This window comes from Pleurodeles waltl, chromosome 7, assembly GCF_031143425.1.
Source record: "Pleurodeles waltl isolate 20211129_DDA chromosome 7, aPleWal1.hap1.20221129, whole genome shotgun sequence".
NCBI lineage: Eukaryota > Metazoa > Chordata > Amphibia > Caudata > Salamandridae > Pleurodeles > Pleurodeles waltl.
Window position 1 is genome coordinate 1,118,311,504 of NC_090446.1, and position 20,944 is coordinate 1,118,332,447.

Sequence of the window (20,944 nt, forward strand, 5' to 3'; positions counted from 1 at the left end):
GATCGCTCAGGAATTACCTGCGTGTCCACCTGAAAAAATAAAGATCTTTAGACATCTTGTTAATTGTTGTTGCTGTAATTTCAAGGAAACCAGATTTCATGCTGTATTAACCTGATGTTTCATAGTCATGCTAGACTACTTCATCTCTGTTTATTTCAAACTCCAAAGTGATAATTGTCTGTTTTCAAAAATACACCTCCGCGCAATCATGTGAACACCTCAAATGTGCCTACTCAGCCCCTCGTATTCATATTTCACATTCTCAGATGTTTCTGTGAAACAAGTGTTTACTATTTATTGGCCCCCATTTAATATCGTCCAGTGAGCTGGGCACACAGGTCCAGGTTGCAAGGTAAGTACCTCATAGTAGAGAGCAGGTGAGTAGGAATTTCCGTCACACTCTTAGGGTCAAAAGAGAAAAAACAGTAAATCAGTTAGTTTTAATAGATTCTGCCCCTGTGTGGCATGTCAGAAAGCAAGAGGAAAATACCAGAGCTCTGCTCACTGCTCCTGGAATCTGCACCTAGTCCGGTCCTGTCTTCTCCCAAACAGATATATTCCCTCGTGAGATTGGCAATTTACTTAGTGGCCACATCACTGCATTATGCAGCGTCTTCCACGCCCGCAGTCACCTTCGTCAACACGCATGTCCATGGGAAATGTAGTCATCTATTTCTCCCTTACATTAGGCTGGCGTTTCGAGACCCTCTGTATCAGGATTACCTCCTTCTGTACGTTAATTATGGGACATGCAGTTATGCATTTCCCAAATGATGGAACTTCCTATTTATTTGGTGTCAGCTTTACTCTTACCCCCCCTCATGTCACTCCGCCAGACCTCTGTAAGTTCACATACTGCTAAGTTGTATTATGGTTACCTCCTAAATCAAGACAATCCCAGGAAATGTACCTGCACAACCCCCACCCATAATCAGTGTGATAGAGGTGGGGAAAGAGGGTTTGGGTGTCCTTCCTACTTATTGTATATCATCTTGTTTCTCCTTTGTATCACTCTGCTGGCCCATTACAGGTCTGGTCTGTGGTACTATGGAAAGCTACCCCCTGGACCCTCATTATTGACCACAGTATCTCATCATTCAAACTGCGGACATTGGTGGACAATTTGTATATCCATTTCTGTTCCCTTTAAAAAAGGACTCTTTTTATGTTCATTTCTTAACTCTTCCTTGAAAGGTGTCCCGACAGAGTTCATTTGAAATCATTCTCAGTGTGGCCCAGTTCTATATAATAGCTTGCCTTTCTCAGTGCGACTTTATGGTATCTCAAGTTAATTCTGTGTTTTCCTATTCTGAGTTTCACTTTTCTGCTGGTCGTCCCAATGTATCTGAGGCCACATGGACATGTTATAAAAAACACCACATGGCTAGAATTACAGTTGGTATGATTATTCTGTATCCATTCCCTTTTCAATCCCAAATCCAGGCTTTTTGTTGATCTCGTCAGATGGCATACAGTACACTTCCCACACGGGAAGTGACCCCTCACCTTTGGTAGGTTCCGTAAAGGGGATACAGTGTTTATCTGCTTTTCCATAGGTCTTGTATGAACTAAAACGTCCTTCAGGTTCTTCTCTCTTCTGTGAGCGAAGAGTGTTTTCTCTAATTTTAATTTTCCGGTGTTCAGGATCTTCCAGTTTCTATTTGTTATTTTTTTCATTTCGTTTCATATCACGTTGTCTATCGTCACACATTCCAAATAATCTGTTTCATTTTTTTCAATGGTGGGTTCTAGAAGCTCTTCTCTAGTACATTTACGTGCCCTGTTCATGGTTTTCTTTATGATGTTTCCAGAGTCTAAGTCTCTCACTCCGTGTTTCTACCTGTATTCTGAAGTCAATCACATTACTATATTTCCTACTTAATCACCACTCTGCGGCAACCACCAGCCCTCCTGGATGGACGGTTGGATACTGACATAAGTAATGTTCCAGAATGCAGGACTATATCAAATGAGGTGGGTCGTTTTTCCGCTACAATCAAAATGGGGAGGAAGGAATGATATTTGTCACTGGCCAATTTATTCACACAGGGAACCCCTGCATAAAGGTTGACCCTCCAATAGATATTGTTGCAGTGCCCCCTACTTCCTCTGGCTCATCCACAACTGACAGGGAGAGGAATTATCCCATTGTACAAGTGGGTGCTGAGGGAGTGGAGTCATCACTTAGAAGGTCCGGTGGCTGATACAAGGAGCTTCTGTAAAAAGCAATGCAGCACAGCTAGGAAAAGTGCATCAATGGGCCGGGTGGATCTCATGGAGCCCTGCACTAAATGTTTTAGGAAGCTGGAAGCACTTCTCTGAGGTTTCTTTACAGAGGTTTTTGGTAAAATCACAGAAATGATTGACAAACTTAATTCAAATTACAATTAACTCTGACAGGATGTCAGCAAGCCATCAAGGAGACCCCCCACGTCCAGGTCTCCAGCCCTAAACATGGGGCATTAGCTGCCCTATCTGAGACACACTAAGGAGCTGGCAGCCTGAGCAATCCAGTTGAAAGTAGAACGTTCCAGGATACATTGAGGGATAACACTCAAAACGCGACAACTTGGGACAGGGCTACAGACATGACAATAGAATTGCCATTTACACACCTGGTGCATTTCCTAATATTCTGCCAGAATGTACTCCATTTGTTATTGTTCTGGAGGGCCTTCCCAAGCTAGCAAACTCACAGAAGGAGGATAATTTGGATGGGTATCCTGGGTTGGCCAGCAAGCGGAGGGCTCAAGTAGGGATTGTGTGATAATTAATTATGAACACCCTTAAATTAATCATGCCTTACTGCAGCATCTCCACCCGTTCATTTTTTGGGATGCCATCAGAGCTTAGCCATTAGGGCATTTTTATAGCCCCAGATGTAAGTCTATCAGATTCCAGTCTGTGAAGGCAACACCTAATACTCTTACTCCCAGCTTAGAAACAAGGAATACGTTTGAGGTCTTTCCTCAGTGGAGCATCTGAATTGACTGAAAAATAATGTTGGCTTAATCCCTGAGCCTCAAGTGGAATCACAAAAGGACTTGAGTGAAGACTCTAACTCACAAGCTCTGGTTATTATGCCACTGACTACACCATGTTATCCTCGCCCTGCTCCATGCAATGGTACTAGAGTCGTCTCGTGGAATGTGGCAGGCTATCAGAGTAAATTGTTCAATACTGACTGACTGAATTTGATTTTAATTTGTTGCTAGGGGACATAGGCCACATACAAGTGCTGCTTAAATGGCTCCTGTGCAATTTGTGTGCCAGCTGTACCGTCATACGCAGGCCGGGTCAAGGGTGGCCTGGCAACTTTGGTTTCGGCGCAGCTCACCAAATTGGTTATTTAGGAACTTCTTTGTTCTTCCTTTTATCAAATGCTGTTATTAAAGAGCCCTGACTTGTTTGACTTAACTGATACCTTTTTAATATATTCTTTTTGATGTTCCAACCTCACACCTAGTTGATGGCCTTGATGTTCATTTGACAGAATTTCAAAATCAGCACAAAACTAATTTGTATTGATGTGCGGAGGCGATTTTAATATTCACGCATGCATTGCAAATAATGTTGCAATGGCTTTTTAGATCCTGAGGAGAAGGAGGCGACACATTTCAGGGACACACCTTATGGTGTTGCATAATTCAGGCTTATACTGTTTAAAAACTTGGTGTTTGCCTGTTTTGTTTTTTAAAGGACAACAAACTTTATTAGGTTTTATTTCTAAATATTGCATTATTTCTGGTATGAGTGAGGGCATCTGTAATAAAACAACATGCAAAGACAGAATATGAATTTGTTTTCATAACATAAGCAATAAATCAGATATGGCATTGTGCAGTTGTTTGATACAGTATACTAAAAATAGCCCAGGATCTTTTGCTGCTATACCGTTAGATCAGTCCAAATCAGAACGTTACAATGAAACTTCACCACCCCCCACCTTAACCTCAACTGGTTTACCATCAAGTGCCATGTAAAGCGTGGATATCAGTAAATAGTAACATCGGAAGCAGGCCAAGGGGACCAGAAAGAAGACCCCAAGCATGTATGTAATTTGCTGGAAGGGAGCGTCAGTCGGGTGATGTTAGTTATGATCCGTTATGTAGGTACTGGTGGGAAAGTGCAGGGAATTACCCAATATATTCATAAGGTGAGGGTCTCCTTCAGTCGTCACTCTCTTTGTCTAAGCTTTGAATGATTCTAGCTAGGTGTCCCAAGTCAGGGCGGCTGGGCGCTTTCTGAGCCCTCAGTATTCCTCCTGTCACAGTGCATGTCCTTCTACTGTACCCCAGAGAAGGACTTCCTCCCACCAACTGGTCCAGCGCATAGCATTTGGGGACTTCCAGGGTCTTGTAATTTGTCATTTGTCCAGTAAAAGGGCCTGGTCGATAAAGCGTGATCAAGTTTTATTTTGCTTAGAACGTGGCTATAAGCACAAGAGGCAGTGTTCCGTCGTGTTCCATTGCTGGGTCCCTACAAGTTCTGTCAGGGAATTATGAATCTCATTCCAGTTAGGTGTGAGGGAGGGGCATGCCCACATCATGTGCAACAAATTTCCCTGATCCATGGAGCACCTAACTTTGTGTTTGCCTATGACTATCAGCTGCCATTTGATCTTACCCCCTACTTTTATGGAATCTAGTAATTGGAGCAATATTGATTTTATGTTACTCTACCAGGATCTCACGCCACAACTAGCTAAGTTCAAGTGGGTGACAGTTGCACCAGTGGCCACAATCTGCTCACTACGTATTTAAATCATGATTTTGTTAAGTGTAAAACCTTCTCTGCAAGAGGAGAAATCAAATGTACATGGACTAAAGGAGTCAGGATGTCTACAAAGAACAATTTATGTGTGAACTATTAAAAGATAATCAGCATGCAATTGCACTGAGTTCTAAAGAAAGAGTAGAACCTTGGGTTGCTCAAAGCTGTTAAATCATTGTGCCATTCCATTTCTTCTATATCTATATTATTGTGTTATTCTGTCTCTTCTATATTAGTTCTATAATAATTGTCCAAAGAGCCTCAAGGAGTAAAATGCTGCATGGCTGGTTTAATCATGTCTGCACTTCTGCCCACAAGTACCTTAATCAGCCCTGAACAAATACCCACGATCTAAGGTGGAAATAGCTACCACCAGATGGACCTAAAAGGACATAATAGCTACCAGGAAAGCTTAGATTAGATCTAAAGCCTAGGAAGACCACTAAGCCACCAGGAACTGAACAGACTTCTCAGCATGAAGTGGTTAATTCTCCCTTTTTTACAATTTACAAAAGGCTGCAGGCCAAGACCCTTATCACAGGACAAACCTGGGTAGAGTACTTTAGAAAGATCTTTGATCCACTTTTTACAGATATCGAGCCAGGAGACATTGAAAAGGTAGTTTATGATATAGGCGTTGACATTTGTATGAACAAATCTATTGATTTTGAGGACGTAATTTATGCAATCAATCGGACCCCCCCTGGAAAAACACCTCGCTGAGAAGCAGTCCCTATGATTTTTATTTGTAAAAAGCACTGAATTTTGACCCCCATGATCATGGACATGTTAAGAGCTGCAATTGTAGGCCGATTACCACCTTCCTGGAGGGAGGCAATTGCCCCAGTTTTCAAAAAGGGTAGCAGGACCTCCCAAAATGCTACCAGCCAGTTTCTTTACTTGATAGTACTGTTAGGATTTTGGGTAGGGTTATACTCTTAATGCTCAAGGCATTCATATGGCCTTCTGGGACCACTACTGTGCATTGGACTTGTGCATCACTCCAAACTGTGGGATACTGTAGGTTGACTGGGCATCCATAATGCACAGATTGACTTGCTATGCCAGTTGCCTTGGCATACTGCGGCTGAGATACGTTACGGTGTTATGACAAACTCTACTCTAAAATTAACTCCACTGTAGGAGTTTATCAGTAATGTGTCATGGCTCCTTATCTATTTGTCATTTAGATCAATGGTCTAGAAAATGTCCAGTGTGCGGCAGAAAAAGATAAGCCCCAATTGCGTAACCGCTCATTCCCAGGTATTTTTATACGCGACGATGAGGTCTTAATCAAAAGAAAGGTGAATAGCCTTTAAACTCTTTTAGATGCTTTTGGTACTTTCAGGAACAACCAAGGTTTAAAGGCCAAATCAACTAAATCTTTTGTTATGAAATGTGGACTCAAGAACACCAAACAGAGAAATTCCTCATTGCCAGGGTTGAGGTGGCTAAAGTACAAAACCTTACCTACCTAGGTGTTCATTTTAATGCAACTATTATTTGGAATTTCCTACTCAATTTAAAGGCTAACCTATTTCAAATGTCTACTGATTTTATTTTTCCCTTTGCATCTAGATTGGGCGACAAACTGGTGAGTGAGATAGTGCAGTTTTTAGAAGTAAATGTCTGTATTTTTTGGGAGTACATGTGTTGAGATAGGGACCAATGGAGCTGTGGTTTGGGGGGGTGTACGTGTTGATAGATAGATTAAGGCTATTTTCTGTACCACTCTTTACATCCACCCTTAAAAGTCACTTTGAGGTTGGAATATATAATTAAATGAAGTCTCTTATCTTTATGGCTGAGAATTTGGAGGAATCCTGAATTAGAGTTTGCAAGATCAATAATTATCAATTGCTTGGTCTTGGATCACGGGCCCGCAAATCCACGGGTAACCTACATTAAACACACATTCACAACATAAGGGGTCCCTGAATTGCACCCCAAGAAAGACTGCATTGGAAACAACTCAAAGGGCCTGGTCAGAAATTTATATCTTAATTTTCGCCACAATATGTGCATGGAGGAGACACAGAGGCTTCATTCTAGCCACCTCTGTCTGTCTTTAAATTTGTCTTCGGTGCCTGAGCTGCATTTCACTTTTATCACTAATATTCAGCACAGATTTCTCCATACTCGATTATGCTTTAACACCGACCACTTTTTGTGTGCATTTCCATTACAGGAATTCTGTTTCTTTGCACAACTCCTCAGATGTCCCTGTGAAAACGTATCGATGCAAAGCACTGTGCACTTTATGTTGTTTTTTAATTTTTTACACTCCTTTTCAGTAATGATTTTTAGTCACTCTTATCTGCGAGGCAAACATTAGACAATGAAAACAAGCACTTGTCTTTTTGCAACAGTTAGACTATCTATGGGTATTTTATGCAGTGCTCAGCTACACAAGATGTGCATAGAGCACAAGTCAGAGGGATGGAGTGTCTGTATTACTGTAGGTGCCCTTTGATGTTAATGTTTTTAATGATTTTATTCAATGTAATGATAGGTCCGCATAAACAAATATTTAAATAATTAATATGAACGAAATGTGTCAAATGTAACTTTTTTAAGGATTTTTTTTTTATCTGTGAATTTGTTTATATTGACCTTTGTTGCTATTTTAAGCCAAATAAATGTGTTTGTGACTAACTGATATTAAGGATGCACACCCTTCATGCCTAGTGCTTTTACCATAGCATTTCATAATAAATAGATCAGGCCTACAGCCATGAGCATTATCGTCCCACCATAATCAGCGAAAAAGAGCAATAAAAGCAGTCTTCTTTAATTTTTACACAAATTCAGCCAATCAAATCCTTTACTCAGGGGAACAAACATGTGGGTGGATCGTATGGTTCTTTCTCAGAAGTAACCTGAAAGTTATTTTTGGTGGATCACATAAATTACGGTAAAAATTGCGCTGTCAATAATCCATGTAGATTAGTGTTGTTAGTGGTGCCGTGGGAATCCCATACTTCTCTCAAAACAAAACTGTAATCTAAAGTTAGTCATGGGAGGGTGCTGTGCCTGTGACACATTCCTCATGATTGACCTGGTGGGGAATCAGTGCTGCTGCCAGGAAAAAGCAAACACTGTAAACTATCTACTATTTGAGACAAGTTAACAGCATTACAGTGTGATGTGTGTGCATTGAAAGGTAAAGTTCTAGCAGCTGTACTGCGTCTGGCTCAGGCAGCTGGATAATTAAACAGAATAATCCCCGCCTTATGGAGAAGAAGCACTTTCTTCTGTAGAAAAACACAACTTCTGTCCAATCCAAACATGCGCTCCTGCCTACCAGCATGTGGGCAGAGCAAAAGCCCCTCTCTGCAGTTCTTCCAAAAGCTCTTTTTTAGGGTGTTCACATTACTTTCGGTGGTAGCTGAGCTGTCAATCCAGACTTAAAAATGGCAACAGTAGGCATTTGCCTCTTGAGCACCATCAGGCTTCTTTCCAGCAATAATCTGGGTTTTTGTATATCCCATACCATTGTTTGAATGAACATGAGTACGAGCTCAGAGCAAGTAGTGCCAACAGCTTGAACTGCCGTGTGGAGTTACATGGTTTAGCTATCTGCCAGCTCTCATGAACTATAAAGCCACACACAAAAGTTTGAATGGATGCCTAAAAGTTACTGAGTTTGTACAATATGCAGTAGACAAGCAATAATCACTCATTGAGAATATTTACACTTTTCCCTCTTGCTTACAGACATACTTTCTCTGGGTGTCCTGCAAGAAGTGCATACAGTTTCATACCAACTTAGTCAGGTGAGCTACCACATAATTTCAGCAGAGTTTCCTTGCATTGTATTATATTGTAGAATTTGTATAGAGCTTCATACATTGACGAGGTGCCAAAGTGATTCAGATATGCATTGGGGTCCTGGACACCCTTTTGGAAAGTGTGCCTGAATGCCATTAAATGTAGTAAGTCCCACGAGGAATATGGTGTTTAGGGTGAATGAGGCTCAAATACATGCTTAAAATATAGAATGACCTTCGGTGTTGCTTACATCAGCTTCTTTAACTAGGAAGTCAAACACGGCAGGCAGTGCTTTTTATGTACTGGCAGCCACACTTTGAAATTCTCCCCTTGTTTTCTCCTGAGATGCACAGGGAATCTTTGGAATTCAGAAAAGTAGTTCGAGTAGTAGAATTTATCCTGGCCATAAGAGGCCCCTAACAAGGTGTATGCTCTGCTTCATAAATTTCCCATACATATTAGCATTATATAACAACAATGATATTACACAATATAATAATTACCGGCAATACTTGTTAATTTTAAAATTATACAATATTATGTTTAACATAAATTTGAAAACAATATAATAACTACTGTTAAAAATGATTGTGATTTTCGCATTGACATCGTTGAGGGGTCATAAAGGTTTGCAGCTGCGACCCAGGGCTTGCCACTTGTGACCCCTGGCACTACCCTTGCAACCACTGGCAGGGGGATAAAGTCAAACTAAGTGCAGACTGCAAACAAGATGCTGATGAACCCTTTTTACTTCAACAAAAATGCTCTCTGTTTTGTAAAATAAATATAGTCAGCATGGCAATGCACGTTCTTCTAAATGAAAAGCACTACTCACGGCCTAACCTGCTGAATAAAGTGGGGTTGAGAGGCCTTCTATGACCTCTTGTGGAGTAGGGTGGGTACAATAAAACATTTTGTAGCTATTGTGTCAAGAATCTTCACTTCTATTAAGGACACCGAGTTCAGGATTATGCCTCTCTTACTTTACTGCAAATTAAGCAGCAGCCAATTCATAAGATTTTAAAAATTCAGAAAGTGACATTGTAGGAGGCCGAACAGTCCACAAAGTCAATCCAATCTTGTGAGGACTCTTTTCTGGTCTCCCTGAACTTTATTCTAAATTGTTCGGTGGTCAGACCATTCCCATCTAAGAATGCAGTTTTAAGAATACTGTAGTTGTCTGAGTCTTCTTCTCTGACAGTGAGAAGTCTATCCCCTTGTCAGAAAAGGACAACCACAGAATAGCTGTCCACTGCCTTTGAGGGACCCTCTAAACTTTGCCGACCCTCTCAAGTGCAGCAAACCACTTGTAAATGTCATCCCGACCTTGTATGGGTGAACAATTTTATGCAAGCTTCTAGAATCAATGGTGCCCTCCATAACTCCTGAAACTGCTGCTGCTGTCACCATGAGGAACTAACCCCATCCCTTGCCTTTCCCTTTCCACAGCAAGGCCTCTCTATCTATGGCTAGCTGTTGCCGCTGCAGCCTCAGCCAGACCTCGTCCAGTCTCAGTTTCCTGAGCTCTCTATCTATGGAGTCATCACCTGAGGTTGTACCATGGGATCCCTCAGACACTGAGGTGATATGGGAATGGGCAGATCTTTCCCTAACTTTTGTGACCCTAGTGGCCTGACTTGTGGGTGTGAAGTGAGCCATACCTGTGTGACTACCCCTCCCACTACCAGCTACACTACTGGGTCTGCTAGGTGTAAGATCCTTGGAAATGATTTTCTGATTCTAAGGAGTAAGAATCTCCCTCTACCTCCTCCTTCGAATGGCTATCAGCATGCTCATGATCATCCTGAAGGAGGCTCAAAAGGACATTCTTTTTAGGGTTCTTCCCCACATCTAGTTTTTGTCTGAGCAAAGCCCCTTCAAATTCCTTGAAGGTCATGTCCTCACAGGGAGTACCCAAGACCTCAGAGCTAGGCCCAGCAGTAGACATGACATGTATGTGTTAGTGTAGTGTAGGAAAACCTAACCTACCTAACCCCTAGTCTCTTGGAAAATAAAATTAAGAGACTATACCCTGTACTAGGTATATGTGCATAGCTCTAGGTATAGAGTATTCTTTCTTGTGGAAAGCACCAGTGACAAAGTGATAAGGCAATTGCAAGTACTTATCCCACAGTTGCCACCAATGTAGGAGGCCTGGTTTGTACTGGGTACCTATGGTACTTACACCTTATACCAGGTCCAGTTATCCCTTTTTAGTGAAATGTAGGCAGTGTCTGGAAGCCAGGCTTTCTAGAGGTAGCTGTAGCTGAGCAGCCAAGGCTTATCTAGGAGACATGCAAAGCTCATGCAATACCACAGTAGCCACACAGTACTCACACACATGAAAAAAACACTCAGTACAAAAATAGAGGTACTTTATTTTGGTGACACAAATACCAAAAACTATACTCCCTTAGAAGGTAAGTAATACACAATTTATATATACTAGTATGCAGAAATAGGCATAAAACAGTTAGAAAACAGTAAAATTAGTGAAAATCACAATAGTTAGAAATGGGCCTGGGGGAACACAAACCATATACTAAGAAAGTGGAATGCTGATGTTGGTTTCCCACCTAGGCAAGTGTAGTGTGTAGAGGGTCGCTGGGAGTACTTTAAAACACCAACGGAAAGTACTAGAACCCATCCCAGTGCCCAGGAAAGCAGGAGTAAAACACAGTAACTTTCCCAGAACACACAGAAACACGAGGAAGAAGATTATGGAAGAACCAGAAGAGAGTGCAAGACACCAACAGTGGTTTACTAGACCTGAAGACCTGTGGAAGAAGAGGACCAAGTCAAAGAAGCACAGAAGAGTACAGGGAGAACAGAAGCCCCTGCTAACCTAGATGAAGGTGCAAAAGAAGAACCACCGGTGAAAAAGAACAGTCAGTACAGCACCCAAGAAGATATTGGGGTTCCTGGTTGGTGCAGATGATGTCCCATGCTGGATGGAGGATTGCAATCTGGTTTGCGTCGCTGGAGTCCACCAACAAGCCTTGGCACATGCAAACATGGCGGTTAGCGGAAAATGGCGCTGCCCGGGACCATGAGCAATCTGGTGACTCTACCCAGGAGGGGGAGTTAAAGGAGACTCTCAGCAACTCAGAGAGCTGACAGAAGACCAGGCATCGCACACAGGATTCCCAAAGCACGGGGACAAAGGAGGTGCAGGAAGAGGCCCAGGCAGCACTACTACAAAAGCTCCACGCCGCCGACAAACCACTTAGGAAGATGTGCGTCACAGGATAGAGTGCTGGGGACCAGAGCTGCAAGATGCACGAAGAAATTAGTGGAAGGATGTCAACAAGCTCTAGCAACTGCAAAACACACAGTGCATGAGGGTACTGTCTTGTGTGAGGAGGCAAGCTCTTACCTTCACCAAAGTTGGACAGTGGGACGTCAGGACCACCTGGAACACTTCAGTCCACCACCCGTGATGCAGGATCCACGCAGCTCAGCAGGAGATGGGATCCACGCAGCCGGTCGTCATTGCAGTAGGTGCCTGCTGAAGCAGGGGAGTGACTCCTTCACCCCAAGTGAGATTCCTTCGCTCTTCTGGTGCAGGCTGAAGACAGGCTGTCCTCTGAGGATGCACGGGGAAACAGTTGCAGTTGCTGGCAGGAGCTGAATATACAATGTTGCAGAAGGTTTCATGGCTTCTTTGTTGCAGTTTGTAGAGTTTCTGCAGGGTCCAGATGCAGTTTCTTTGGTGAGAAGTTGAAGTGGAGGATTCAGAGGATTCCTGCTGGAGCTTTGCAATCCGAATCTGAAGAACCACCCAAGAGAGAGACCCTAAATAGCCCTTAAAGGGGGATTGGCTACCTAAATAGGTAAGCACCTATCAAAGGAGGGCTCTAACGTCACCTGCTGGTACTGGCCACTCAGATGCTCCCAGAGTTCCCTGCCAACTTGGAATCCAAGATGACAAAACCCAGGGGCCCTCCGGAGGAGCTCTGAGCACCACCCCTGGGATGGTGATGGACAGGGAAGTAGTCACTCCCCTTTCCTTTCTCCAGTTTCATGCCAGAGCAGGGACTGGGGGTCCCTGAACCAGTGTAGACTGGATTATGCAAGGAAGGCACCTAATGAGCCCTTCAAAGCATTTCGAGTGGCTTGGGGAGGCTAACCCTCCGAAGCCTGTAACACCTATTTCCAAAGGGAGAGGGTGTAACACCCCTCTCAAAAAGGAAATCCTTTGTTCTGCCTTCCTGGGCTCGAGCTGTTCAAGCAACAGGAGGGCAGAAACTTAATTGTGAGGTGGCAGCAGCTGGGGCTGCCTGGAATACCTCAGAAGGCTGTAGTGACAATACTGGGGGCCCTCTACAGAGCCCCCAGAGTGAATGGAATCATACAACCAATGCTTGCAAAAGCCTTGGGGTATGATTCCAACATGTTTGATACCAAACATGCCTATGTTCGGAGTTACCATTATGTAGCTGGACATAGGTAATGACCTATGTCCAGAACACGCATAAAATGGCATCCCCACAATCATGAATTCCGGGAGAATGGTTCTGGACGTCATGGGGGCACCTCTGCTAGTGCAGGGGTGCCCTCACACATAGGTACTTTGCACCCTGCCCTCAGGGCTAGAAGGACTGCTATAGGGGTGACTTATAAGTGACCTGGCACAGTGTATATGGCAGTGAAAGGGTGCATGCACCTTTTCATGCACACAGCAATGGCAGTCCTGCAGAAGCCTTTGTATGGGCTCCCTATGGGTGGCAAAAGATATGCTGCAGCCCACAGAGATGCCCTGGGTACCTAAGTACCATATACTAGGAAATTATTAGGTGCCACCAGTATGCCAAGTGTGGGTGAAATACTGGGTTACCAGTATGCAACAACCATAATGCAAGGGCAAGATCATAACTACTGGGGTCCTGATTAGCAGAATCCCAGTAGACACAGTCAAACATACTGACAAACAGGCCAAAAGTGGGGGTAACCAAGCAAGAAAGAGGCTACTTTCCTACATACATTTACCATACTCATTATCCAGATCATGTGTTACCATAATCATTATCCCGATCATGTGTTACCATAATCATTATCCAGATCATGTTAGTCCAACCACAAGTCAGAGAGCCCCATTCCCCATAAACACACTAAACTCCATGTCCCTTCTCTTTCTTTATGTGAAGTATGAACAATGCAATCCCAAAGAAACTGATTCAAAATCAACAGCAACAGTTCCAGGATCCTTTAGTATCCAACAAAACGATGTGTCCAATCCAAGAAACTCTGCAAGGCTTTTAGGGGAATCTTCTCCCCTCCAGGTTCGCTCTTGCCTCTGTTCTGGTCCTGAAATAAACAGAAATAGCTTTGTAACCACTGTCCCCTACATAAGATCAATCTTACATCAGAGAGGGCAATGAAAACGTCTTTGTAGTAATATATGACACATTATGGCAGAACAGTCACAGCATTATCCAGGGTGGGATAATCCTCATGTCTGTGTCATTGATAGAATTGAAAATTCTTGATGCGATATCCAGAAAAATGTGTATTCTATGTCCGAACAGGAGGCTCCAATTATGTTTGTTCAAAGCTGCCCCACTATAATAGAAGCAACATCAATAAAAAGGTTTATGATAAAACATATAAAACATAGATTCTGATGACCATTCAGCTGCACTCTTTATACCTTCCAGTCTGGAGCCTAATGCATTTGCTTTTGATGCCATATCTCCTCAAGTAGAGTGAGCACCATATTGTGAAATGTCCATACCAGCCTCAGCTAACAGCCATTTCACCCAATGAGCCAAAGGCAGCTGCAATTACTGGCTTAAAAGGCCTTTGAAGAGCAATCAGTAACTTACCATTTGGGTTCTTGTCTCACATGTCATGTGCAACTTCAATAAGCTTTCAAACAATGGACCACACTCAACTTTGGACTGGAAGGAAAAGCAGGATATGAAACAGAACTAAAATTGCTTTTGTATGCATAATAGTAAAAGACACTCCTTGTGGAGAAAACACTCTACCTGTTAAGTCCAGTGGACACAAATCTGATACTCTCCTACATGAAACAAGGCATAGTAACATTGTTATATTGGCCGAATGTTGTTTGCCTGGATAAACAGTCATTATCTGGCCATTACTCCAAAAATCCTAGAACCACATTCACATTCCAAAGCACCGTATACCTAGGTGTACAAGATTTACACATGCAAATACCCTTCATTAACTTACCCAACAAGGAGTTCTTGCCCACTGGCCGACCCTCCAGCTGGCTCTGTCCAGCTGAAATGACAGAGCTAAAATTGTCGACGCTGATCCAGTTGCCGCTAGGGTTGCAAGAACATTTACCAGAAATGCAATTCTTCCCCCAAGGGATCTACACCCCATTCATCACACCAACTCCATCATCTCCAGGCTGAAAAATATCTTTAATGAGTAATGGCCGACAAAGACTGTCTGATACAGAAGCCAGCTCATTGAAAAAGGCCTGACAAAGCTCAAAATTCCCTGAAACCCTCATTGGCATCAGGGGGATTTGGCCTGACAGGATCAGAGGATGAGTGAGCCTGCTCTGATCTTTCAACAGTCACAGGAACACTGGAAGCTCCAGCGGACAATCTCAGGACAGTTCCAGAAGACCCGGAGACCATGGCTGTGCTTTCCAGCTAGACCTCACTTTGAGAAAGTAGCCTCTTTCTAGCCTTGTTACCCCCACTTTTGGCCTGTTTGTGAGTATATGTCAGGGTGTTTTCACTGTCTCACTGGGATCCTGCTAGCCAGGGCCCAGTGCTCATAGTGAAAACCCTATGTTTTCAGTATGTTTGTTATGTGTCACTGGAACCCTGCTAGCCAGGACCCCAGTGCTCATAAGTTTGTGGCCTATATGTATGTGTTCCCTGTGTGATGCCTAACTGTCTCACTGAGGCTCTGCTAACCAGAACCTCAGTGGTTATGCTCTCTCTCTACAAATTGTCACTAACAGGCTAGTGACCAATTTCACCAATTCACATTGGCATACTGGAACACCCTTATAATTCCCTAGTATATGGTACTGAGGTACCCAGGGTATTGGGGTTCCAGGAGATCCCTAAGGGCCGCAGCATTTCTTTTGCCACCCATAGGGAGCTCTGACAATTCTTACACAGGCCTGCCACTGCAGCCTGAGTGAAATAACGTCCACGTTATTTCACAGCCATTTACCACTGCACTTAAGTAACTTATAAGTCACCTATATGTCTAACCTTCACCTGGTGAAGGTTGGGTGCTAAGTTACTTAGTGTGTGGGCACCCTGGCACTAGCCAAGGTGCCCCCACATCGTTCAGGGCAAATTCCCCGGACTTTGTGAGTGCGGGGACACCATGTAACGCGTGCACCATACATAGGTCACTACCTATGTATAGCGTCACAATGGTAACTCCGAACATGGCCATGTAACATGTCTAAGATCATGGAATTATCACCCCAATGCCATTCTGGCATTTGGGAGACAATTCCATGATCCCCCGAGTCTCTAGCACAGACCCGGGTACTGCCAAACTGCCTTTCCCGGGGTTTCACTGCAGCTGCTGCTGCTGCCAACCCCTCAGACAGGTTTCTGCCCTCCTGGGGTCCAGCCAGGCCTGGCCCAGGAAGGCAGAACAAAGGACTTCCTCAGAGAGAGGGTGTTACACCCTCTCCCTTTGGAAAAAGGTGTCAGGGCTGGGGAGGAGTAGCCTCCCCCAGCCTCTGGAAATGCTTTGATGGGCACAAATGGTACCCATCTCTGCATAAGTCAGTCTACACCGGTTCAGGGATCCCCCAGCCCTGCTCTGGCGCGAAACTGGACAAAGGAAAGGGGAGTGACCACTCCCCTGACCTGCACCTCCCAGGGGAGGAGCCCAGAGCTCCTCCAGTGTGCTCCAGCCTTCTGCCACCTTGGAAACAGAGGTGTTGCTGGCACACTGGACTGCTCTGAGTGGCCAGTGCCAACAAGTGACGTCAGAGACTCTTTCTGATAGGCTCTTACCTGTGTTGCTAGCCTATCCTCCTTACTAGGTAGCCAAACCTCCTTTTCTGGCTATTTAGGGTCTCTGCTTTGGAAAATTCTTTAGATAATGAATGCAAGAGCTCATCAGAGTTCCTCTGCATCTCTCTCTTCACCTTCTGCCAAAGGATTGACTGCTGACTGCTCAGGACGCCTGCAAAACCGCAACAAAGTAGCAAAGACGACTACTGCAACCTTGTATCGCTGATCCTGCCGCTTTCTCGCCTGTTTCCTGGTGGTGCATGCTCTGGGGGTAGCCTGCCTCCTTCTTGCACTAGGAGCTCTGAAGAAATCTCCTGTGGGATGACGGAATCCTCCCCCTGCAACCGCAGGCAACAAAAGACTGCATCACCGGTCCTCTGGGTCCCCTCTCAGCATGACGAGCGTGGTCCCTGGAACTCAGCAACTCTGTCCAAGTGACTAACACAGTCCAGTGACTCTTCAGTCCAAGTTTGGTGGAGGTAAGTCCTTGCCTCCCCACGCTAGACTGCATTGCTGGGTACCGCGTGATTTGCAGCTGCTCCGGCTCCTGTGCACTCTTCCAGGATTTTCTTTGTGCACAGCCAAGCCTGGGTCCCCGACACTCTAACCTGCAGTGCACAACCTTCTGAGTTGTCCTCCGGCGTCGTGGGACTCCCTTTTGTGTCTTCGGGTGAGCTCCGGTTCACTCCTCTTCCAAGTGTCTTTTCCGGTACTTCTGCAGGTGTTGCCTGCATCTGTGAGGGCTCCCTGACTTGCTGGGCGCCCCCTCTGTCTCCTCATCTAAGTGGCGACATCCTGGTCCATCCTGGGCCACAGCAGCATCCAAAAACCCTAACTGCAACCCTTGCAGCTAGAAAGGCTTGTTTGCGGTCTTTCTGCGTGGGAACACCTCTGCAAGCTTCTTCATGACGTGGGACATCCATCCTCCAAAGGGGAAGTTTCTAGCCCTCTTCGTTCTTACAGAATCCACAGCTTCTACCATCCGGTGGCAGCTTCTTTGCACCCTCAGCTGGCATTTCCTGGGCATCTGCCCACTCTCGACTTTGTCGCGACTCTTGGACTTGGTCCCCTTGTTCCACAGGTACTCTCTTCCGGAAATCCACTTTGGTTGCATTGCTGGTGTTGGTCTTCCTTGCAGAATTCCCCTATCACGACTTCTGTGCTCTCTGGGGAATATAGGTGTACTTTACACCTACTTTTCAGGGTCTTGGGGTGGGCTATTTTTCTAACCCTCACTGTTTTCTTACAGTCCCAGCGACCCTCTACAAGCTCACATAGGTTTGGGGTCCATTTGTGGTTCGCATTCCACTTTTGGAGTATATGGTTTGTGTTGCCCCTATACCTATGTGCTCCTATTGCAATCTACTGTAACTTTACATTGCTTGCATTACTTCCTTTTGCTATTATTGCATATTTTTGGTATTGTGTACATATATCTTGTGTATATTTGGCATCCTCATACTGAGGGTACTCACTGAGATACTTTTGGCATATTGTCATAAAAATAAAGTACCTTTATTTTTAGTATATCTGTGTATTGTGTTTTCTTATGATATTGTGCATATGACACCAGTGGTATAGTAGGAGCTTTGCATGTCTCCTAGTTCAGCCTAAGCTGCTCTGCTATAGCTACCTTCTATCAGCCTAAGCTGCTAGAAACACCTCTTCTACACTAATAAGGGATAACTGGACCTGGTACAGAGTGTAAGTACCCCTTGGTACCCACTACAAGCCAGGCCAGCCTCCTACACTCACCACTACCAATTCTGCGACTTGATGCCTGAAATGAGAGATCACTTCTCAAAGTGACCAAGTAAATCAATCACAGTAATGCACCCAAATCAGGCAAAGAACGCGAATACTCAGTTGAGGTGCAGAGGAAGTGACTTGTTCTCCTAGTGTTGCACCCTATTCAATCATTATTACAAACCTGGACCATCATAGGGCCTCAGGGTGTCAACAGGAAGTAGCAGGAGTTCTTTGCATGGAAAACTCATCTAAGGCTCCCCAGCGACTAGAAACATTTGCCCAAATCTCCTTGCTATTATAAGTAGCCCAAACAGAGTTCACAGGCGGCCTTTGCATGCCCGCTTCAGAAATAGAAAGAGTGTTGCGCTTGTTTGCTAAAGCCGATTAGCAGGGTCCTCGCTTTCTGTCTCCTGCTCCCATATGCAACTGATTGGTCAGTCCGAATACCTGCACAGGTCCAAATGAAAAATAAATAAAAAAAATAAAACAGAATGTGTAGAATAGACGTTTCGGCCGTATGGCCTGTGAATGACCAAACGAACAGTTGGACAGTGCATGTTATGGGGGACAAGTCTCCCCACACGAAACCATTAATAACAACCACATAAGCACCATAATAAAATAAAGTGAAAAGTACTCAGCCCGGCTGCTGAGCAGCAAAGAAAGAGGAAGAGACATGGGGTTCAGTGCATTTATGGGGCATGGGGCTCTCTGAATGGTGGTTGGACTATGACGATTTGGATAATGATCATGGGAAATGTAGTTTTCCAAATGTTTAAAATGTTCTGTTTGGCTGCTGTTTAATTTGCAGTAAAGTGAGAGAAGTATATTCTGAGCCTCCATAGCCCAGGAACACAGTGAGAGAACTTCGAAATCAGGAGTGGGCATCAGCAGCAGAGCTTCAGGTGGTGTGCTGAGTTTTTGAAAATGCCTGTGCAGAGTTTTTAAAGTGCATTGTCTCACTGTCTCTGATCTGCGGAATAAAGATGACGAGGAGTGGCAGTGAACTTAACATACTCTCGACCTCAGCGTCTTACGTTTTCTATAAGTATTTTATATCCTTCCTTAACCAATTACCCCTCAATGCAGTAGCCAAATAAAAAAAAATCCTCTGCCCTGTGCCTTTCTAAGACTGCTATAATAAAGGATATTTAAAATATGAGGTTTGATTTGGCTATGTGGGCCAGATCGCTGCATGTATGTTAAAGCTCTCAGCTTTGCTGCTTGTCACAATACGTGCATTTAAATATACACATTTATATCAGAGAAACCAAGCTTCGTGTTCTAATTTATTTATCAAATGTGTAGGTGGACGCCTGGCGCTGTTCAGAATTGTTTAGTGCACAAACACGGATGGGCCCCAGGTAATATCATAAGCGGTTAACCAGTTCTAACGTGTTATTCAATCCAGGGACTTGTGGTTTTCGTTCTACTCTAATAAGAATGCACGTGGCGGCATTCAGTGAGCCGGTGGCTAGTACAATAAGCAAGTTCTGCTTGAAGGTGATGCTACACATGACATTGTGTGTGGCCGAGGGCGTCACTTGCTAAATGTCCACCTCACGTAGTTTAGAGGCAGAGAAACAGAAAGAGGCAGGTATAATAGTGAAACAGACTGCAGACGAGTTATATAACAGACAGATTGTGTGAGAGGCAGAGATGAACGTCAGATGGGTAACAGAGACACTGTGAGAGATATACAGGGAGAGAGACAGAAGTAGGAGAAGAGAGTGGGGTATGAATACAGAATATGAAAGTGGAAAATACAGAAAAATAACACAAGAGGGTGAATAGCAGCGTGGAACTAATGCCTGCCCTCTGGGCACTAATGGCACCCTGCTGTAGCACCCTGACTTTGCTTGCCATCTTCCCCTCTTTGGCTGCTCTTAAACTTCATGAAGCGCAGAAAGAGGTGCAGTTACCCCAATGCCCTCATCTTCTTCCTTCTTTGAAAATATGTTATATCCCAGCTACCTTCGAATGGGTAATATAAACAATGAACAATGGTGGCATAATGTTTACATTGCGCTTTCTGCCACGACCATGCCGTTTCTAGGCCCTGTTATTAAACTTCCAATCCGATGCTTGTGTCAGTGTTCTTTAGCTCATCTTTATACACTTGTTCCTGGGAGTGGGCATTTGTAGGTGAAATGAGTATATGGAAACAAGTAAGGCTCTAACATGTAGACAGGCAGCAATAACAGGCAAATTAATACACATTGGGGGTCATTCTGACCGCCGGGGCCAGGGTTGGCGGGAGCACCGCCAACAGGCTGGCGGTGCCCCGCAGGGCATTCTGACCGCGGCGGTTTGGCCGCGGTCAGAAGTGGAAAACCGGCGGTCTCCCGCCGGTTTTCCGCTGCCCAAAAGAATCCTCAATGGCGGCGCAGCTCGCTGTGCCGCCATGGGGATTCTGACACCCCATACAGCCATCAGAGCCGCCAGGAACAGGATGGCGGTATGGGGTGTCGTGGGGCCCCCGTAAGAGGGCCCCACAAAGAATTTCAGTGTCTGCTCAGCAGACACTGAAATCCGCGACGGGTGCAACTGCACCCGTCGCACCTTCCCACTCCGCCGGCTCCATTCGGAGCCGGCGTCCTCGTGGGAAGGTTGTTTTCCACTGGGCTGGCGGGCGGCCTTTTGGCGGTCGCCCGCCAGCCCAGTGGAAAACCCAGAAT

At 44.6% G+C, this 20,944-nt stretch overlaps 1 protein-coding gene across 2 annotated transcripts in view; it reads left to right on the forward strand.

The window, feature by feature from the left end:
* Window positions 1–20,944, forward strand: part of LOC138245978 (proton channel OTOP2-like) — a 60,249-nt gene that overhangs the window by 27,122 nt on the left and 12,183 nt on the right. For both annotated transcript variants that reach the window (XM_069200097.1, XM_069200099.1), the window contains exon 4: window positions 8,491–8,549. In XM_069200097.1, the coding sequence (XP_069056198.1) occupies window positions 8,491–8,549 (59 nt within the window). The remainder of the gene's footprint in view (window positions 1–8,490; window positions 8,550–20,944) is intronic.